Consider the following 22,331-nt stretch of genomic DNA (forward strand, 5'->3'; position numbering starts at 1 on the left):
ATTCCTTTCAAAATAATGCCATGAACCATAAGAAACCAGTTCAATTTAAATACTGAACTAAAGAATTAATGTAAAGACAAGACAGTCAACAGCAAAACAATGCATGGGCTTTTTAAATGCACATTCATTGCAATGAATTCAAACATTCCTGACAGTAAGCTATTATTACACTCACTCTTCATCACGCCCTTTAAAGCACTCTTTCTTTTGTTATTCTTCGTCTACCTCAAGGGGGGTAAATACAAGTTATTTTTCATTTGTTTGAATTTAAGTGTCTTGAGTGTGATTGGTTTTGTTTATCAGAAGCAGTTTGCAACACTCCTCTCATGTCTGTCTTTATGCTACAAAAGCACTGAAAATGTCAGTCCAGCTCAGGAGCTGCTAAATGCTTCCACAGAGCCTGCAGAAATTCTACAAAATACTGCCTTGTAGGTCCTACCAAAATGATAGATTCCCAGCTCTAAAACCTGTAAATGATGAGGATGTTTTAAAACTGCGTGTTTACAAACCAGTGGATTCTGTTCATTGGATTTTAATAACAAAAGTTACTCAAATCTGAAGTCTAGAAGTCAATGTTCCCTTGAAGCAATGCCAATGAGTAAAGGGCTTTCAAACACAAGCAGTAAATTGATAAGCACTGCAAACCAAAGTCCATCAACCTCATCTTTACAGTCAATGCTTATGCTATTTCACTACCAAATACATAAAGCTAATTCAGGACCTTTTTATATCAATCTTTCTGAAAATGATCCCAAACTTGCTGCTTCTAACTCTTAATTATATACACAAAAATAAGGGAACAAAAAGGTTAAGTATCTTAAAAGGTGGTTTTAAAAAAAAAAAAAAAACTTAGATTGAGTTTTATTTTATTTTCGAGCACTCAGATATGCAACTTTCAGTCCAGGATCTAGATGACCCATCAGCTCAACCTTCTTCTCAGAAGCCTGAACATTTGCCAGGATACAACACACAGGAAGAAGCTATGGAGAAGGTACAAAATACCCCTATTAGCTCAGGGGCAGTATGTAGTTGACAAAGACCTAGTTTTACATATTTCCACAACTATGAGATTGACTATGCATAATGACTTATCTAACACTGGTGTGGGGGATAAGAGCATGTCATGGCCCTTTTATTAGCCTCCCAACTTTGGAAAAGCACTTGACCCTCTCTGGGCCCCACGTTTTGTTAAGTGTAAAACGACAACAGTACTTAAGCTGCCTCACCCGTTCCGATGCAAATCGCACAGAAGCTGGTTTAACAAGGCAAGATGCCACATTCTTCCACATTCTTTAGGAAGCCTACTGGTAAGAGCATAAAGATACCAGACCCACACAAATGTTTCCAATATGCCCACTCCCATCTGCCCACATCCCTCACCATCCATTTCCTACATGTTCTACTTGCTGCCACACCCTTCCCAGACAATTGCTCTAAGCACTAGAAGCTGCTCTTAGCCTCTCTTTGAGCCCTCACCGTTATCACACATGTGCATAACTTGCCCCTACCTGTGGGCAACATCTAATGACCTGCCCACAACAGCTAAACTTACTTTTAGCTCATAAGAAATTTATTATCACTAAAGAATAAATCAGCCAAGAATACACTTGAAACTGAAACAAACAAAAATCTAGCAACCATTTAATACAAGGTACAATTTGAAATTGGTAGTCTAGATATGGCTTGCGCTAAAAGAAACAAATGATCCTTCTGGAGAGCAGTATTGGAAATGCTTCAAAAGCCAAAAAAACTGTAAAGACCTTCTCAACCCTTTGGTGGTAAACATGAACACACATGCAAACACAGGCAAGCATATACACACACAGTCACATAAAACAGAAAGACCAAAAGGAAATCATAAAAAGGTTATTCCTGGGCAGGGTGCGGTGGCTCACGCCTGTAATGCCAGCACTTTGGAAGGCTAAGGTGGGCGGATCACAAGGTCAGGAGATCGAGACCGGCCTAGCCAACATGGTGAAACCACGTCTCTACCAAAAATACAAAAATTAGCTGGGCATCATGGCACGTGCCTGTAATCCCAGCTACTCAGGAGGCTGAGGCAGGAGAATAGCTTAAACCAGGGAGTCGGAGGTTGCAGTGAGCTAAGATCGCGCCATTGCACTCCAGCCTGGACTATAAAGTGAGACTCCGTCTTAAAAAAAAAAAAAAAAAGTTATTCCTGTTTGACAAACTTTTGAGCAATTTTTATTCTCTTCTTCATGCTTTTCTGTATTTTTCAATTTTCCTACATGTACTACATGTACTACTTTAATAAACAGTACATTCTCAACATAGAGATTACTTATACTAGTAAAAATTCATATGCAGAATGAGGAAAGGCTATTTTTTTTAACTTTTACTTTTACTATTTCAAACATATACGTATTTAAAACACCAGTCTGTCATCTAGCTTCAATTATAAATATTTTGCTGGGCTGGGTGCAGTGGCTCACACCTGTAATCCCAATACTTTGGGAGGCTGAGGAGGGAGATCACTTGCTCTCCAGGGGTTTGAGACCAGCGTCGGCAACATAGGAAGACCCTGTCTTTACAAAAAGCATTTTAAAAATTAGCTAGGTGCCGGGCGCGGTGGCTCACGCCTGTAATCCCAGCACTTTGGGAGGCCGAGGCGGGCGGATCACAAGGTCAGGAGATCGAGACCACGGTGAAACCCCGTTTCTACTAAAAATACAAAAAATTAGCCGGGCGCAGTGGTGGGCGCCTATAGTCCCAGCTACTCAGGAGGCTGAGGCAGGAGAATGGCGTAAACCCGGGAGGCGGAGCTTGCAGTGAGCCGAGATCGCGCCACTGCACTCCAGCCTGGGAGACAGAGCAGGACTCCGTCTCAAAAAAAAAAAAAAAATTAGCTAGGCATGGTGGCGCCTGCAGGTAGCCCCAGCTACATAGGAGGCGGAGGCAGGAAGACTGCTAGAGCCCAGGAGGTCAAGGCTGCAGTGAGCCATGATCATGCCATTGCATGCTAACCTGGGTGACAGAGCAAGACTGTCTCAAAAAAAAAAGTGTGTGTGTGTGTGTGTGTGTGTGTGTGTGTGTGTGTGTGTAGCCAATCTTCTTTCATCTGTATCCATTCAGCTTTATTTTCTTAAGTAACTGAAAAACAAATCCCAGTCCTCATGTTATTTCAACCATATATCCTTCAATATGCATCTTTAATTGCTAAGTTAAGAAAATTACACAGCCATCATTCCACCCAATATGACAATTCTACAATATCATATAATACCTTCAAAAATAAGAATGGTCTTTGAAATAACTGTTCAGCAATTAAAAATTCATATATAAAATTTGAAATTGTGCTACTACCTCATACGCAGGATAGATAAAGAAGTATAAACCAATAAGAATCGCTAAAACCAAAGAAAAGGGAACTTAAGCCAAAAAAAAAAAAAGAAAAGCATGACAAAAAAGAAAAGCGTATAAGAGACTTGAAAAGGCACTTCACTAAAGGGGAAATCCAAACAGTTAGTGAACGTAAGGGGAAAAAAATCATAATGCAACTTAAAAACCAAAAGATACGACTACACACACCAACAGAACGGCTAAAATTAAAGAAATGACAATATTGAGTGTTAGGGAGGATGTGGAGCAAAGGAAACTTGGAAACATTGCTATAGGAAGTGTAAGCTGGAAAAAACGTTTTCTTCTAAAGCTAACATGTATATATAAGGTATACAAGAAAGTAGAAGGTATAAGGTATGAAGTATAAGAAGCCAGACATAAAAGAATGTACGCTGAATGATCCTAGTTATATAAAATTCAGAAACAGGCCACACTGAGCTGTACTGTTAAAGTCAGAATATCTAGTTACTGTTGAAGGAAAAGGGGAGCCTATACTAGGTAATAGGGCAGGTAAGGGAATTCTACGGTGCTGGTAATGTTTTCCTCGGTGTCAGAAATGGTACACAGGTGTTCACTTTACAATAATTCATAAAGCTCTAGGTTTACGCTCTATGCACTTTCTAGCTTATTTTATATTACAAAATAAAAAAGGTTCCAAAATAATATAATAATGGAGTTAAGGCAAGGATTATTAATGAATGCCATGGATGCTAAATCCACTGAATGAAAGGCTGTTGGGGACAGATAGACACCTAATATTTGAGTATCACCCCATAGATCACTTATTAGTAACAAAGGGGAATCCTTGACTAAATCATTACAGGATGGGGGCGGGAGGAGTTATAACATTACTGGGAAAATTTCAATATGGTCTATACACTAGATAATATTATATAAATGTTAAACTCCCTTGTAATTAAAAGATACATGCTTATATAATTCAGGGTAAACTATCGTGATGTCTGCATCATACATCAAATGTTACAGGAGAGAGAGAGACAGAAACAGAGACAAAGAGAGACAAAGAAACATTAAGCAAATGTGGCAAACTATTAGCTATAGATCAAGTATCCCTTATCCATAATGCTTGGGCCCGGAGGTATTTCAGATGACGGATTTTTTCCCATTTTGGAGTATTTGCATTATACAGGTTGCGCATCCCTAATCTGAAAAATCCAAAATGCTCCAAAATCCCAAACTTTCTGAGTTTCAATATGATGCTCAAAGGTCATGCTCAAAGGAAATGCTCACTGGAGCATTTTGGATTTTGGATTTCTGGATTAGGGATGCTTAACTTGTACTGGTGAACCTAAGTGAAGGGTATCCAGGTATGTATTGCACTCGTTCCACCTTTTGGTAGATAAGAAATTTTTCGAAAGAAAATAACATGCCAGGCCTGGTGGCTCACACCTCTAATCCCAGGACTTTAGGAGGCCGAGGCAGTTAGATCTCTTGAGCTCCGGAGTTCAAGACCAGCCTGGGCAACATACTGAGATCCTGTCTCAATAAAAATTTCAAAAAAATAATAAAATAAATAAAAAAAGAAAATAGAGAGCGCATACAAGGTTTCAAAAGACAAAGAACTTTTAGAATTAGGGTTTTAAAATATCAGGAAAAGGCAAAAAGAATTAGAATATAACCAGTGAATTATGACCCATTAAAATGGCTAAAAATACTGTAATAACATGTACTTTTTTAAAAAAAGAAAAAAATTATTACAATTTGTCTGTGGAAAAAAAGAACAATATAAGCCTGTTCATATATAACTTTTTTTAATGATTGAGGTAAAGTAATGGAAAAATATATCAAAAATACTGCTTCTGCTTTAAGGTGTCAGTATGATGGATCATATTTCCTGTTTTCCAAACATTTTTATAATGTATTTTTGCTTTAAAAAGTTTTAATGTAATGAAAAGATCAGCCAGATAATCACACACCATATTACTACTTAACAATTTCAGGTATTTGTACAATTACCTAGCTTCAGTTTGAAAAATACCAGCAGCAGAAATCCTACTGATGAATATTTCCTGTCATCCTTTGAGGAATCACCCAAAAGCACAACAAAAGAACACTTCTAAACTGCTTAAATGGTAACAAAACTGTCACATCCAATGATCCTTTACAAAACTCACAGTAAATATGAATGTACCTCATCATATATGCTTCCGTTAATATCTGCACCATAGATGGGTGCCACAAAAGTTAAGTTCTTCCAGTACTTGCGCTCCAAATCTTCGTAATCCAAGTATCTTGGAGTACAATATCTGTAAACGGTAGATGACAAAAAAGTACAAACCAGTAAGTCAGTTTTAGGGGTTTTCCCACCAAAGTGATTTAAATCTCTTTCTAAAACAAAATCCTACCAAAATGAAAACACTGCATGTTGTCAAATCTAACAAGTAAACATACAAATTGATTTACAGGGCGGGCGCGGTGGCTCAAGCCTGTAATCCCAGCACTTTGGGAGGCCGAGACAGGCGGATCACGAGGTCAGGAGATCGAGACCATCCTGGCTAACACAGTGAAACCCCGTCTCTACTAAAATACAAAAAAAAAATTAGCCGGGCGAGGTGGCGGGCGCTTGTACTCCCAGCTACTTGGGAGGCTGAGGCAGGAGAATGGCGTGAACCCGGGAGGCGGGGCTTGCAGTGAGCTGAGATCCAGCCACTGCACTCCAGCCTGGGCGACAGAGCAAGACTCTGTCTCAAAAAAAAAAAAAAAAAATTGATTTACATAGCTATCTGAATATTCTTAAGGTTGCTAAATAACTCAATATCACTTTACATTGTATTAGAAAATTACTTTCATGAAAACATCAGCAACAGAAGAAGAAAAGTCATTTAAAAGTCATTATTTTAGCTTTCAAAGTATTTTTAAAATCTTTAATCACTATACCATGCTAAGAAATTTTACATATTTATATGAAAATGACATAACACTTAAAGAAAAACTGACAAACAATAATCTTGCTAAAAATCCAAGAAAGTAAAGTTAAAACAAGATATTTGGCAGTTCAGCAAAATGGTTGGCAAATGCTGAATATATTAATGACAAGAAAATAACGACACCTCTCAGACAACTAGAGTAGGAATATAAGGTGGTAAAACCATTCCAGGATATAATTTTTCTACACATATAAAAAGCTTTTGGCCGGGCGCAGTGGCTCAAGCCTGTAATCCCAGCACTTTGGGAGGCCGAGATGGGCGGATCACGACGTCAGGAGATCGAGACCATCCTGGCTAACACGGTGAAACCCCGTCTCTACTAAAAAATACAAAAAACTAGCCGGGCGAGGTGGCGGGCGCCTGTAGTCCCAGCTACTCAGGAGGCTGAGACAGGAGAATGGCGTCAACCCGGGAGGCGGAGCTTGCAGTGAGCTGAGATCCGGCCACTGCACTCCAGCCTGGGCGACAGAGCGAGACTCCGTCTCAAAAAAAAAAAAAAAAGCTTTCAAAAATTGATATATTTGACTCAAAATCTAAATGTAGAAATTAACCCTAACAACACAGAGATATGTACAATGACAGTCGACCCAGATGTTTGCTGCAGCATTAATTGAAAATACAAGTTTATATCCATCAACCAGTAATTAGCTTAAAAAATACAGAATATAGGCCGGGCGCGGTGGCTCAAGCCTGTAATCCCAGCACTTTGGGAGGCCGAGACGGGCGGATCACGAGGTCAGGAGATCGAGACCATCCTGGCTAACACTGTGAAACCCCATCTCTACTAAAAATACAAAAACTTAGCCGGGCGAGGTGGCAGGCGCCTGTAGTCCCAGCTACTCGGGAGGCTGAGGCAGGAGAATGGCGTGAACCCGGGAGGCGGAGCTTGCAGTGAGCTGAGATCCGGCCACTGCACTCTAGCCTGGGTGACAGAGCGAGACTCCGTCTCAAAAAAAAAAAAAAAAAAAAAAAATACAGAATATAAAACAAGATAGATCATTCAAGATGCTGACATCAAATCTACCTACAGAGAATAAATCAGGTTACATAAGTGTGTATACTATATCTAATTTACGTAAAAAAAGAAAAAAATCTGTAAATGTATATTAAGTCATCAGAAAGAAATATACACCAAATTAATAGTATTAATGGTTATCTCTCACATAGAAATTACAGAAAAGCACTTGCTTCTCTGTATTATTAGGAATTTGAACAATAATCTTACCACAAAAAAGGAATATCAAATGTTTCTTCAGGAAGAAAATAAACAAAGAAAGAAACAAATGAGAAAATAATGAAATGAAGTTAAGAAGGTATTTAGCAGTAACAGAATCCCTATAAAGCATACTGGACATTTTAGATTGACTAATTATAGAATAACCGACATCTACACTCACTATACTGGGGACCCCAAACTAGTTATCTGTGTAACAAGAACATCAAATAATGTAACAACTATATTCAAAATACCAAACAACTTAATTTAACAACTGTATTCAAAATATAGAACAATTTGAATTTATCCAGAACACTAGAATCTCAAGCACAGCCAAAAATAAAAAGGATGGGCATGGGATGGGCGTGGTGGCTCACACCTATAATCCCAGCACTTTGGGAGCCCAAGGCAGGAGGATCATTTGAGCTCAGGAGTTCAAGATCAGCCTAGGTAGTGAGACCCTGTCTCTATTTTCTAAAGAATTAAAATTTATTTTTAATTTTGTTAGTGCTTTTGTTTTGTTTTGTTTTGAGATGGAGTCTCACTCTTGTTGCCTAATGCAATGGTATGATCTCGGCTCACCACAACCTCTGCCTACCAGGTTCAAGCGATTCTCCTGCCTCAGCCTCCCCAGTAGCTGGGATTATAGGCATGCACCACCGCACCCAGCTAATTTTGTAATTTTAGCAGGGACAGGGTTTCTCCAAATTGGTCAGGCTGGTCTCAAACTCCCAACTTCAGGTGATCTGCCTGCCTCGGCCTCCCAAGTCCTGAGATTTACAGGCGTGAGCCAGCACGCCCAGCCTTAAAAATGTTTTTAATAAAAAGAATTAGCATGAAAGCACCATTAACCTGTCATCATTCCACCACTTCTACTAGTAGGTTCCAGTAGTATCGGGAATTCTAGGCACAAGCTAAGCAAGCTAACTAAAGGTCAGAGTCAGGTGACAGAGACAGGTGTACACCCCTATTCCCCAGACAAGGGGTTCCCAATCCCCAGTACGGGTCTGTGGCCTGTTAGGAACCAGGATTCACAATAGGAGGTCAGTGGCAGGTGAGCATTACTGCTTGAGCTCCACCTCCTGTCAGATCAGTGGCAGCATTAGATTCTCATGGGAGTGTGAACCCTGTTGTGAACTGTGCATGTGAGGGATCGAGGTTGCGCGCTCCTTATGAGAACCTAATGCCTGATGATCTGAGGTGGGACAGTTTCATCCCAAAACCATACCGCCACCCCCATCCAGAGAAAAATTGTCTTCCACGAAACCAGTCCCTTCCCAAAAAGGTTGGGGACCGCTGCCCCAAAACACAGAATGATCAGAAAAGAGAAGATAACAGAGATGCTATGTATGAGGACTTCTACAGAAACTTCCAAGATTTTTGGAAATTGAAGCCCTAATCTGCTTTATACCATATACCAAGACCTATATATCACTATGTACTCAATCAGTAACAACTTTTTTTTTTTTTTTTTTTGAGACAGAGTCTTGCTCTGTCACCCAGGCTGGAGTGCAATGGCGTGATCTCGGTTCACTGCAACCTCCACCTCCTGGGTTCAAGCGATTCTCCTGCCTCAGCCTCCCAAGGAGCTGGGATTACAGGCACGTGCAGTATCAGTTTTTAAAAACTCATAACTCTAAGAGAGAAATTTAAAGTTTGGTATTGTCCATTGAAGTTAAATTCTAAAATCCTTAAATATATTAAACAAATATTAATTCTCAACTAGAAAAAAATGACCAGTTCACATGGCTAGTATCTGATCAGAGCCCTTCCCTTCCCTAATGGACGTCCAACAATCACAGCTGTTCCACAAATCCAGTGTAAATTTGCCCGATACTGATTCAACCACATCTTCTTACCCAGAACCTCTCACTCACTGCGGCACAGTTCTTAAGAGGTGGGTTCCAGGGCCAGGCTACCCATGTTTAAATTCAGGCTTCCATTCATAAGCCACATAACCCTGGACAGGGGGCTGAATTTCTCTGGAACTCAGTTATTCCTCTGAAAAGTAGGGATAAATACAGCTAAGCTTGTTGTGAGGGCTCCATGAGATAATTATGGAAAGCACTTGGCTCTGTGCCTACAGGAAAGTACACATCAGTAATGTAAGTGATTCATATTACCTACCATTATAAATTTTTATATTAGAGTTATATCGGAAATCTCTAGGTTTACTTTGGACTACATTGCATTATCAACCAAACGAGCGTGTCATCTTCTCTACTGCTAAGACTGAGCACATGAGGGACTGTGTGCCAATGCCAGGGCATGTGCTGAAGAAAAACAGATGAATGGAAAGATCCCAGCACTTTGGGAGGCCGAGGTGGGCGGATCAGAGGTCACTAGTTAAGAGATCAGCCTGGCCAACATGTTGAAACCTCATCTCCATTAAAATACAAAAAATTTAGCCTGGCATGGTGGTGCAAGCCTGTGGTCCCAGCTGCTTGGGAGGCTGAGGCAGAAGAATCACTTGAAACCAGCAGGCGGAGGTTGCAGTGAGCGGAGATTACGCCACTGCACTCCATCCTGGGCAACAGAGTGAGACTCCATCTCAAAAAAAAAAAAAAAAAAAAAAAAAAGACCAGCAGAAAACCTCCTGTCTCCAGTAAAAATTAATCTCATAACATGACCATTCCACAACCAGGCGATCCTGACACAGCTCTGTGTGGACAAGTAAAAGCCTTGGTTCATTTATTTCAAATGCTTAGAAATCCATTTCCTTGGCATTTGAAATAAATTTCTACATGAAACTGGCAGAAGAAATACAACAATATGAATTTCAAAAGTTGTTTAACATTACAATTGTAATGAAACTAATCTAAATCAAAAGACAAATTAACTTTTTTTTTTTTTTTTTGAGACATGGTCTTGCTCTGTCACCCAGGCTCGGGGGCAATGGTGCAATCACGACTCACTGAAGCCTCAGCCTCTCAGGCTCAAGTAATCCTTCTGCCTCAGCCTCCCGAGTAGCTGGGACTACAGACACATGCCACCATGCAAGGCTAATTTTTTATTTTTTGTAGAGACGGGATCTCACTTTGTTGACCAGGCTGGTCTTGAACTCCTGGCTCAAGGAATTCTCCCACCTCAGCCTCCCAAAGTGTTGGGATTACAGGCGTGAACCACTGTACCCAGCGTAAATTAACTTGCAAAGAAATAAAATTAAAGCTAGAAATAATTTTTCAAATAATTTCCCATAATGGTTACATTTTACAACTAAAAAAAGCCAATAATTGTTTAAAACATCTATAAACTCCAGAATGTCAAGAAATGTATATTCTCTTAATAAGTAAATCTTTACAATTTGCCTAAAAATTTATACCATTTTAAATGTATTTTAGTTTTTATAACACTATTTATTCATTCCATCAATATATATTGAAAAAGCACCTACCATATCCCAGACACTATACCAAGCACTGTGCACACAGTGATACACAAAACAATGTCACCTGAATGGCTATCTTCAGAAAGAGTAAATCTACAACCAAGCCAGTAGAGTAATAATTTAACAGAGATATGTATAAAATTAGTACTCAGTAAAATTATCTTGAGGTAGAAAACCGATACCATGCTGCAATAATCAAATGGGCTAAAGAGGATGATCAAAGTTTCTTTATAACGAGAGAAGAACGAACTACAAGCCTCAAGTCTTAACAATATTTTGAATTGCCAAGTAATACAAACAATGATTGCCTCTCAAAGTTATATATTGCTATATCTGAAATTTTATTTGATTTTTTTCAAGATAGGGTCTTGCTCTGTCACCTAGGCTGGAGTACAGTGGTGCAATCATGACTCACTGTAGCATCGACCTCCCAGGCTCAAGCAATCCTCAGCCTCCTGAGTAGTTGGAACTACAGGCACATACCACCTGCCTGGCTAATTTTTTATTTGTTGTAGAGATGGGGTTTGCCATGTTACCCAGGCTGGTCTCCAACTCCTGGGTTCAAGCATTCCACCTACCTCGGCTTCCCAAAGTGCTGGGATTACAAGTGTGAGCCACCACATCCAGCCTATTTTTGAAATTTTAAATAAGCACATATTACTTTTGTAACTGGTAGAAATGTTTCTGACCATTCTTCAAAATCCATCTCAACAGTGCCTACAAAAGGAAATTACCCATTACTTATAAACAACCACAGAAGCCTTGTATTCCTTTGAAACCTCATAGCACTTTGTACCTTTCCTATGGCAGTTATGATAATTATCAAGAGTATTAACCATAGTTTTTAGTGAGTATAATCTGATTACTTTTAAGTACAAATTATCCCTTGAAATATCAAAGGAGCCAAGCAGAGTTATTACTCAATGACCTAACCTATTCGATTAACACTTTAAGAGGGACACTGGAAATGGGTACTAAAACATAGTAACAGAAAACAGTCAATAGTTTATACTCGTAAACAGGTTTAATTGCCTCTGCAATCTTGTTTCAACAGCATTGTACTTATAAAAGAATTCTGGAAGAGTTCGAAAGAAAATGCTTCCAATCTTCGCTGAAAGTTTCATGTTCTCGATTAATAAGATCTGAAAGAATAAAACTCTATTAATACCTACCCCAAAAATTCAAAAGAAATGATTCAAATTATATTAAATATAAAATTTTCAATTTCTCTGGAATAGCCAGAATGTTCCATAGTAGGAATTTAATATGCAGAAATAAGAGTCTTCATGTAGCACCATGTGCTTACAATGTCAAATATAATTTTTTTAAAGGAAGATACCTAAATTCATCCAAAGTCTTAATCTCATTCACACCCATCCAGGGAATTCGGAAACTATGATTTCTGGTTGGTCTTTCAGGTTTTGTTTAATTTTGTTTTTGTTAGATTTATGCTTTGTTCTGGGGCCTTAACTATCATATCAGAATTTTTTAAAAGAAGTTTAATAATAATTGTGACAATGTTTAAATATACCCACAAATTCATTGACACTCCTCCCTTCAAGAAGTAGAGCTTCATTCTCCTCCCCTTGAGTGGAGGCTACACTTACCAACTGGCTTGGAACAAAAAGAATATGCCAGATGTGACAGTGTGTCACTTCTGAAACAGGGAAAGGAAAAACATGTGGCTTCCTTCTTGCTCGCTCTCTCAGATCACTTGTTCTGGGAGAAGCCAGCTGCCACAACATGAGGAACAGTCCATATGACAAGGAACTGAGGACCCCATCAAAAGCCATGGAAGGGGAGCACTCTTGTAAGAGAATCTTCCAGCCACAATTAAATGCTCAGATGACTGCAGCCCAGGCAACATCCTAACTGCAACCTCATGAGACCCTGAGGCAGAACTACGTAGCTAAGCCACTCTCAGATTCCTGACCTTCAGAAATTATGGGTTGGTTTAAGTAGCTAAGATTTGGGATAATTTTTTTTTTTTTTTTTTTTTTTGAGACAGAGTTTCGCTCTTGTTGCCCAGGCTGGAGTGCAATACCGCAATCTTGGCTCACCACAACCTCCGCCTCCCGGTTTCAAGCAATTCTGCTGCCTCAGCCTCCTGAGAAGCTGGGATTACAGGCATGCATCAGCCACCACGCACAGCTAATTTTGTATTTTTAGTGGAGACGAGGGTTCTCCATGTTGATCGGGCTGCTCTTGAACTCCCGACCTCAGGAGATCCGCCCGCCTCAGCCTCCCAAAGTGCTAGGATTACAGGCATGAGACACTGCGCCCAGCCAATTTGGGATAATTTGTTACACAACAATAAATAACTAATGCAATGGTGGCCTTTCAAGTCTTTCAAGGTTTGCTTTTAAAAGTACTAATTTTCTAATACATACAAATCATTTAAGGCTTAAACATTACCAAACATACACCAAAAAAATTGCCCGACAAACATGAATCATGTGTAGAATCAAAAACTCATGGCAACTATGGAATAAGAAGTTCCACTTATAGCTACTATGAATGAGATAATAAAAAGCAATTTCTTTAACACTAAGCCAAATGTTTAGGCAACCACCTAAAGAACAGAAAACAGAAACGGTTAAATGAAGGGTGAAAGACATTGCATGGGAGACTCCTGCTTTTCATTTATAAGCTCCTCTGTCTACTTTGTTTCTTAACATATTTACATAAATTTTTGAAGGAAACAGAAATAGCAAACTGATTCTACTCACTTGCCACTGTTGGCCAGCTGCCTGAACTCCTTCACAGTCATTGCTTTTTTCTGGATGTTGTATTGAGTGAACAGTCCTGACTGCCCTGTGACCATCTGCTGAATTGGTGCTGGGATGAGCAAATTATCAATGTCATCATAGCACTGTCTTGGCTTCCACTCCTTAGGAGGAATCACCTAAAAATAAAATAATGAAATAAAATATCATCTTGAAAATACTCCAAGTAATTTAGCTTTTAAGTATTCTGATAAAATACAACTGAAGAATTTCTCAGTCTTTCTATGACAAATGCATAAAAAAATGAATACTTGCAATAAAGCAATATGATTGTTATTCAACAGCAAAATTTATTGAGTACTCACTATCCTAAACACTGTACTTGTATTAAACTCATTTTGAGGAGGTACTATTAACATCCTGATTTTAAAGATATAATTGAAAGACACAAAGAAGTAAAATAATTTGAAGTTAAAATGGCTAAAGACTACTTGAGCTGAGATTCTAATTACTGAGCAGTTACGTTAACCTGCCTCTCAATAGACGAAATTGGCAGGGCACAGTGGCTCACATCTGTAATCCCAGCACTTTGGGAAGCCGAGGCTGGTGGATCACCAGGTCAGGAGTTCAAGACCATCCTGGCTAACATGGTGAAACCCCGTCTCTACTAAAAATACAAAACTTAGCTGGGTGTGGTGGCACGTGCCTGTAGTTCCAGCTACTTGGGAGGCTGAGGCAGAAGAATCGCTTGAACCCAGGAGACAGGGGTTGCAGTGAGCCGAGATCACGCCACTGCACTCTAGCCTGGGTGACAGATCGAGATTCTGTCTCAGGGAAAAAAAAAAGATGAAATTATATTTACATAAATAATTTCTTCCCCAAAGAAGTTCATCTTTATTGAATATGATCTAAGTAAGTAGCTATGTGCTGTGTATATTATTATGAGAAAAATAAGTAAAAATATAGTCAACATTATATTCTTTTTTTTTTTGAGACAGAGTCTCACTCTGTCACTCAGGCTAGAGTGCAGTGGCACAATCTCGGCTCACTGCAACCTCACCTCCCTGGGTTCAAGCAATTCTTCTGCCTCAGCCTCCCGAGTAGCCAGGATTACAGGTGCCTGCTACTACGCCCAGCTAATTTTGATATTTTTAGTAGAGACAGGGTTTCACCATCTTGGCCAGGGTGGTCTTGAATTCCTGACCTCATGACCCACCCACCTCGGCTTCCCAAAGTGTTGGGATTACAGGCGTGAGCCACTGTGACCAGCCAACATTATATTCTTTATAGACTTCTCACACAATATGGTGATAGCACAGTGGCATGCTAGTAGATGTTTAATAACCAGCTTCCAGAAAGGTGTAGGAAACCTTGATTTGTAGTTGTTACCCGTTTCCATGGTATAATACTCCCACCATGGCCAATCTGAACCTACCAATGTGACATCACTATATATGCGGCTGGGAAGGGATGCGCACTGTTAACTCTGAAATGCCAGTATAAGGTACCTCAGCACACCAGTGTTTGCCTGTAGTTTTTAAGCACTTCATTACCAAGAGTGAAAAGATCCAGAAAACATTAAGACCAAAAATACATATTGATAGGATTTAAAATACGAAAGTACTGGCCAGGCGTGGTGGCTCACACCTATAATCTCAGCACTTTGGGAGGCCAAGATGGTAAACCACTTGAGGCCAGGAGTTCGAGACCCGCCTGGCCAGTATGGTGAAACCCCATCTCTACTAAAATTACAAAAATTATCCTGGCGTGGTGGCAGGCACCTGTAATCCCAGGTACTCGGGAGGCTGAGGCAGGAGAATTGCTTTGAACCTGGGAGATGGAGGCTGCAGTGAGCCAAGATCACACCACTGCACTCTAGCCTAAGTGACAGAGTTAGACTCCGTCTCATAAATAAAATAAAATAACATAAAAATAGAATGTATAACGTCATAAAATCACGATCTATGGTTGGAACTTTTCTTTTTTATTTTTTGGGGGTTTTTTTGGGTTTTGTTTTTTTTGAGAGAGAGTTTCACTCTTGTCGCCCAGGCTGGAATGCAATGGCGTGATCTTGGCTCACCGCAACCTCCACCTCCTGGGTTCAAGCGATTCTCCTGCTTCAGCCTCCCGAGGGGCTGGGATTACAGGCATGTGCCACCACGCCCAGCTAATTTTTTTTTTTTTTTTTTTCAGTAGAGACAGGATTTCTCCATGTTAGTCAGGCTGGTCTCGAACTCCTGAGCTCAACTGATCCACCCGCCTCAGCCTCCCAAAGTGCTGGGATTACAGGCGTGAGCCACTGCACCTGGCCACTTTACCACCTTTAGAAGCCGTTTTAATTTTTTTAAAACAATCTTTTTTTTTGTTTTGAGACAGAGTTTCGCTCTTGTTGCCCAGGGTGGAGTCCAACAGCGCAATCTCAGCTCACTGCAACCTCCGCCTCCCAGGACCAAGGAATTCTCCTGCCTCAGCCTCCCGAGCAGCTGGGACTACAGGGGCGCACCATCACGCCAGCTAATTTTTATATTTTTAGTAGCACGGCGTTTCACCATGTTGGCCAGGATGGTCTCGATCTCCTGACCTTGTGATCTGCCCACTTCGGCCTCCCAAAGTGTTGGGATTACAGGCGTGAGCCACTGCACCTGGCCTAAAACAATCTTTTTAAGGTTTCCTATTGAAAAACATAGCACACATGTAGAAAATGCATAATCACAAGCATACAGCTCTGTGAATTATTACAAAGCAAACACCAAAGGACCCACTGCCCAGTTGTAAGGGGCAAGATATTGCTGGCACAACACAAGCCCTCCAAGCGCCCTTTTCCAACTACATCTTCCCTATTGCCCAAGAGGTAACCACAATTATGGTGTTTACGGCAATCATTTCATTGCCAGGCTTTAGTCTTATGCTTCTATATGCATACCTATTCACCAGTTTTGCAAATGTATAAAAATGCAATCCTACAGTATACACTATTTGAGGTTTATCTTTTATACTTCACTCATACTTTGTGAGATTTAAATATAATGGTCTAGGTCAGGCACGGTAGCTCACTCCTGTAATCTCAGCACTTTGGGAGGCCAAGGTAGACAGATCACCTGAGGTCAGAAGTTTAAGAACAGCCTGGCCAACATGGTGAAACCCTGTCTCTACTAAAAATACAAAAATTAGCCAGGCGTGGTGGTCGATGCCTGTAATCCCAGCTCCTCCAGAGGCTGAGGCAGGGTGAATCATTGCAGTGAGCTGAGATCGCACCACTGCACTACAGCCTGGGTGACAGAGTGAGACTCTGTCTCTAAATAAATAAACAAACAAACGGCCTATGTAGCTGAAGCTCATTGGTTTTCATTACTACTCAGTATTTTTTCTTATAAATATTTATGTATTTATAAACTGATAACCACTGATGGTCATGTGGCTTTTTCTAATTATTGGCTACTGCAAATAATGCTATTAATATTCTTATACAGATATTCTAGTGCATATATGCACATGGGTCTCCACAATATCCATGCATACACAGATACCTCTAAGAATGAAATTACTGACACATAGGATACATGTAGTTCAAATTTAATAGATATTGCCAACTGTTGCCAAAGTGGTTGTACCAATATGCACTCCCAAGTGTAACATACGAGAGTTCCCATTCCTCCACATCTCCATCATCACCTAATACTGTCCATCATTTAACTTTTAGTCTTTCTGGTAGGTGTACAGTGGTACTCAACTGTGAATTTTATTTGTATTTTCCGAAAAACTGAAGAAAGAAACCTCCTCATACATATGTTTACTGATCTTACTGATACTCTTTTTTTTTTTTTCTTTTTTTGAGACAAAGTTTCTCTTTTGTTCCCTAGGCTGGAGGGCAATGGTATGATCTCAGCTCACTGCAACCTCCACCTCCTGGGTTCAAGCAATTCTCCTGCCTCAGCCTCCATACTGGCTGGAATTACAGGTGCCTGCCACCATGCCCAGCTAATTTTTTGCATTTTCAGTAGAGACAGGGTTTCACTGTTGGCCAGGCTGGTCTTGAACTCCTGATCTCAGGTGATCCACCCGCCTCAGCCTCCCAAAGTGCTGAGATTACAGGCGTGAGCCACAGTGCCCAGCTCACTGATACTCTCTTTTATAAAGTACTTATTCAAGTCTCTTTACCATTTTACTATTTCATTGTTGGGTTTTTTCTTATTAATGTATAGGAGTCTTTTATATATTATTTTATATATCCAAGGAGAATACTCTTGGATGTGTATGTGTGTATGTAGGTATATACACACACAGAGAGAGAGAGAGAGAGAGAGAGACAGACAGACAGACAGAGAGAAAGCATGCGTACACAAGAGCATGTAAATATCTTCTCTTATCCTGTAACTTGCCCTCCAATCTTTTTTTCAAGGGACAAAGTCTGGCTCTGTCACCCACGCTGGAGTACAATGGCACGAGGTTAACTCACTGTAACCTCAAACTCCTGTGCTCAAACGATCCTCTCACCTCAGTTTCCCTGAGTAGCTGGGACTACAGGTGTGCAACCACCACACCTGGCTAATTTTTTAATTTTTTGTAGAGACAGCGTTTTGCTATGTTGCCCAGGCTTGTATGGGCTTTTATGTTATCTTTTGATAAACACCAATTCTTAATTTTAATGTAATCCAACTTTTCACATTTGCCTTTATAGGTACTGCTATAATCTTCAGTTCAAAAAAATATTTCCCTACTCAAGGACACAAAAATGGTCTACTTTATATTCTAAGAGTGTTAAAGTTTTGTCTTTCACATTTAGATATAAATGTACCTATAACTGTGAAACTCAAGTCAAGCTTCATCAGATAAAGAAACTTGGGGTCAGGAGATGAGTAACTTGGCCAATGCTATACAGCTTATAAGTGAGAGTTATTAGCTCAAAAAAAACAAAATCACTTCACAGTGAGCTGTCAATTTTACCTTAATTTTCATCAGCAATATAAGGATACTACATATTTTATATCCTCCAAGGTATGTTTGTTTAAAATGAGAATACTGTCCAGGCACGGTGGCTCAGGCATGTAATCCCAACACTTCGGGAGGCCAAGTCGGGAGGAAGACTTAAGCTCAGGAGTTCGAGACAAGCCTGGGCAAAATGGCAAAAGCTCATCTCTACAAAAAAATACAAAAATTAGCCAGGTGTGGTGGCACACGCCTACAGTCCTAGCTACTCGGGAGGCTGAGGTGGGAGGACTGCTTGAGCCTGGGAGGTCAAGGCTGCACTGAGTCAAGATCACACCACTGCACTCCAGCCTGGGTGACAGAACAACACCCTGTCTCAAAAAAACTAAATAAAAATAAATAAAATGGATACATATATATTCATAGTATATGTTACTGAAATCACACCCTCATTATTTTATTTAACTTTTTTTTTTTTTGAGACAGGGACTCTGTTGCCCAGGCTGGAGTACAGTGGCATGATCACAGCTCACTGCAGCCTGGACCTCTCAGTCTCAAGCAATCCTCCCACCTCAGCCTCCCAAGTAGCTGGGACTACAGGCACATAGCCCTACACTCAGTTATTTTTTTGTTTGTTTATTTCTTTGTTTGCTTTTTGAGATAGAGTCTCACTCTGTTGCCCAGGCTAGAGTGCAATGGAGCAATCTCAGCTCACTGCAACCTCAGCCTCTCAGGTTCAAGTGATTCTCATGTCCCAGCATCCCAAGGAGCTGGGATTACAAATGTGTACCACCACGCCCAACTAATATTTGTATTTTTAGTAGAGACAGGGTTTTGCCATTTTGGCTAGGCTGGTCTCAAACTCCTGGCCTCAAGTGATCCACCCACCTCGGCCTTTCAAAGTGCTGGGATTACAGGCGTGAGTCACCGTGGCTGGCTTTTTTTTTTTTTTTTTTTTTTTGTAAAGATGTGGTCTCACTATGTTGCCAGGGCTGGTCTCGAACTCATGGGCTCAAGCAAGTCTCCCACCTTGGCCTCCCAAAGTGCTGGGATTACAGGCGTGAGCCACCATGCCAGCGACACTCAATATTTGAAAAGAATATGATCAGACTATATGAATATGGTTAACCTTACTACATTGTCTTGATGACATATTGAAAGGCGATGGGCACTGTATTTAAGAATGTTATAAAAACTAACTTTCTTCCTCAGAAATAAGCCAGAATAATAAAAAAAAAAAGAACATAGATTTATTCAGGCTCTTCACTAGCAATAAAGATGTCCACAATCAAAATTAATATTATGTGTAGAATTAAATATGTTTTTGTCTTAAAAAGAAAAAGGCAGTTGCTTGCCTATAAAATATTTTGTAGCAGTTTTCTAAAGAAAGAGAAGCAAGGCATACAATAAACTTACAAAAACCCAAATATTGCCTTGTGCTTTTGTGTACAAGTTCATTTAATTTCAATTAAAGAGTTCGAATGGAATATATTTTCAGAAGTTCAGGTCTGTAACAAAAATCTTATTTTAACTATAATTTGAAATCCTAAGACATCAGATTTTCTTGCATAGGGAAACACAACATACTGAGGTCTTTAAAAGATTCCAAAGTTAAATCTTTATGTTTAGTTAATCTAAATGAGGGAAAGCCATTCCTCCTGAAGTTCACCTTCCTGATTATATCAAAATAGAATATAACTTCTCTTATCACCATCCCCGTAAACTCAGCCTGGCCCCTATTCCCTGTGGGAAATTTTCTGCTAAAATGTGCATTTGCACTACTTGTCTTGAAATAAATTGCAATTTCTACCATCTACTTAGTGAGGAAGGAGGAGGAAGGGAAAGAGTGGTGCTTCTTACAATCTTTCTTCACCTTGTGGGCAAAGATAGCTATTTGCACTCTCTTGGCTGTTCATAAAACTATATGATATGCATAAGCTACGGTCCAGGACAATCTATGTTCAGATTTCTGTTGGGAACAAATTTCACCCACTTCATACATAAAAAAGGTTCATCATAATCTCCTTCCACAAAAACACTACAAGTTTCACATTGGAAGAGACTGTCACTTCTTTTCATTTTCCCAACCTGACCATCAACTCTGTAGACAGTCACAGTGTCAAACCTTCCACTCAAAAAATAAACGTTAAATCTAAAGCATGAATCTAAAAAATGGGGAAGAGAAAAACCAAGACCGACTGTCATCTGAGGCTACAGTCACTACTATTGGACCTACTCAACCAATTTACTCAAATCATAAATTAAGACCAATTCATTAAATGTTGTCAATAGTGGCTTAACGGGCCGGGCACAGTGGCTCATGCCTGTAATCCCAGCACTGTGGGAGGCCAAAGTGGGAGGATCACTTGAGCTCAGGAGTTCAAGACCAGTCTGGGTAACACAGTAGACTCCATCTCTACAAAAAATTTTTTTAAAAAAATCACCCAGGCATGGGTAGTCCCAGCTACATGGGAGGCTGAGTTCCAGCTACTTGACAGGCTACTTGCTTGAGCGTGGGAGGTCAAGGCTGCAGTGAGCCATGATCACACCATCCAGCCTGAGTAATAGGAAAAGATCCTGTCTCAAAAAAAAAAAAAAAATAGGGCATTAACAAAGAACATCATGGGTGGCTCGGTTCCCCAGGACTAGCCCCCAAAGCAAACCAGCTTCATTAATGCAGTCTTGATTTTTATAATATGATTTGATTTGGTACAGTTTTATACATTTGCTACTATTGCAACTTCCAGAACAAGAGGGAAAGTAGGTAAAACTGAGCTTATGTGACTTGACGTCAAACATGGCAAAAATGATTTGAAATAGTCTGTTGTATTCCTAATAATGAGTAATAGGAAATTATCACAGGATTGAATAAATGAATGTCTCCAACTTTGTCAATGAGTCTCAATTTTAAAAAAGAGGCACGGTCTGGACTCAGGTGTGTTTTGTAATCATAGTTCTCATTAACTTTATTCTGTTACACAATGCAGACAGCGACGCAGGTGTGCTCTGTGTGCATGCAGCTCCCTTATGAGGGTAGCTGCTGTTTCCTCTTCTAAAGTTACTGAACGTGCCACCCTACCACAGGACACTCTACTAATCTCAGTGGAACACAGTACATGTTTTCCAGAAACAAAAGTGGGAGAGAACAACAGGACAAAGGGCTGCATTCAGAGCCCAGAGAAGAGAAGAGGTGGTTATCCCTAACCTCTGCCCTCTGCCTCCTGGGTTCAAGCGATTCTCCTGGCTCAGCCTCCAGAGCAGCTGGGACTACAGGCACCCACCACCACGCATGGCTAAAATTTGTATTTTTGGTAGAGATGGGGTTTCACCATGTTGGCCATCCTGACCTTAAGTGATCCGCCTGCCCTGGCCTCCCAAAGTGCTGGGATTACAGGCGTGAGCCCCACACCCAGCCCAAATGAGATTTTTTTTTGTTGATGAGCTAACCCAATAAAGAAGTTAAACTAAGGATAGGTCATCTGAGAAAGTCATTAAAAAGCTTTAGTTTCCCTTTGTTTTCTCTTTATCTTGTTTCCTCTCTCTCTCATCCACCCCTAATTAATTTTCACTCAACTTAATATTCCCAAATTTTTAAAGTTTTCTAGGAAGGGGCCAGGAGTAGTGGTTCATGCCTATAATCCCAGCACTTTGGGAGGCCAAAACAGGCAGATCACTTGAGCCCAGGTGTTTGAGACCAGCCTAGGTAACATGGTGAAACCCTGGCTCTACAAAAAATACAAAAATTAGCCAGGCATGGTGGTGCCCAC

The 22,331-nt window shown here is 40.2% G+C and overlaps 1 protein-coding gene across 23 annotated transcripts in view; it reads right to left on the minus strand.

Moving 5' to 3' along the window:
* The window catches only part of KDM4C (lysine demethylase 4C), a 417,412-nt gene that overhangs the window by 353,484 nt on the left and 41,597 nt on the right, over positions 1 to 22,331 (minus strand). For 20 of the 23 annotated variants that reach the window (XR_012424704.1, XR_010581569.1, XR_010581570.1 and 17 more), the window contains exons 3-4: positions 13,642 to 13,817; positions 5,513 to 5,627 (exon numbers count right to left, since the gene is read on the minus strand). Coding sequence is in view for 12 of the 23 variants with exons in the window: in XM_065530576.1 (XP_065386648.1) it covers positions 5,513 to 5,627; positions 13,642 to 13,817 (291 nt within the window). In the remaining 11 variants the exon portion in view is untranslated. The remainder of the gene's footprint in view (positions 1 to 5,512; positions 5,628 to 13,641; positions 13,818 to 22,331) is intronic. The other 3 variants (XM_074017509.1, XM_074017508.1, XM_074017507.1) reach the window with 1 other exon arrangement.

This window comes from Macaca fascicularis, chromosome 15, assembly GCF_037993035.2.
Source record: "Macaca fascicularis isolate 582-1 chromosome 15, T2T-MFA8v1.1".
NCBI lineage: Eukaryota > Metazoa > Chordata > Mammalia > Primates > Cercopithecidae > Macaca > Macaca fascicularis.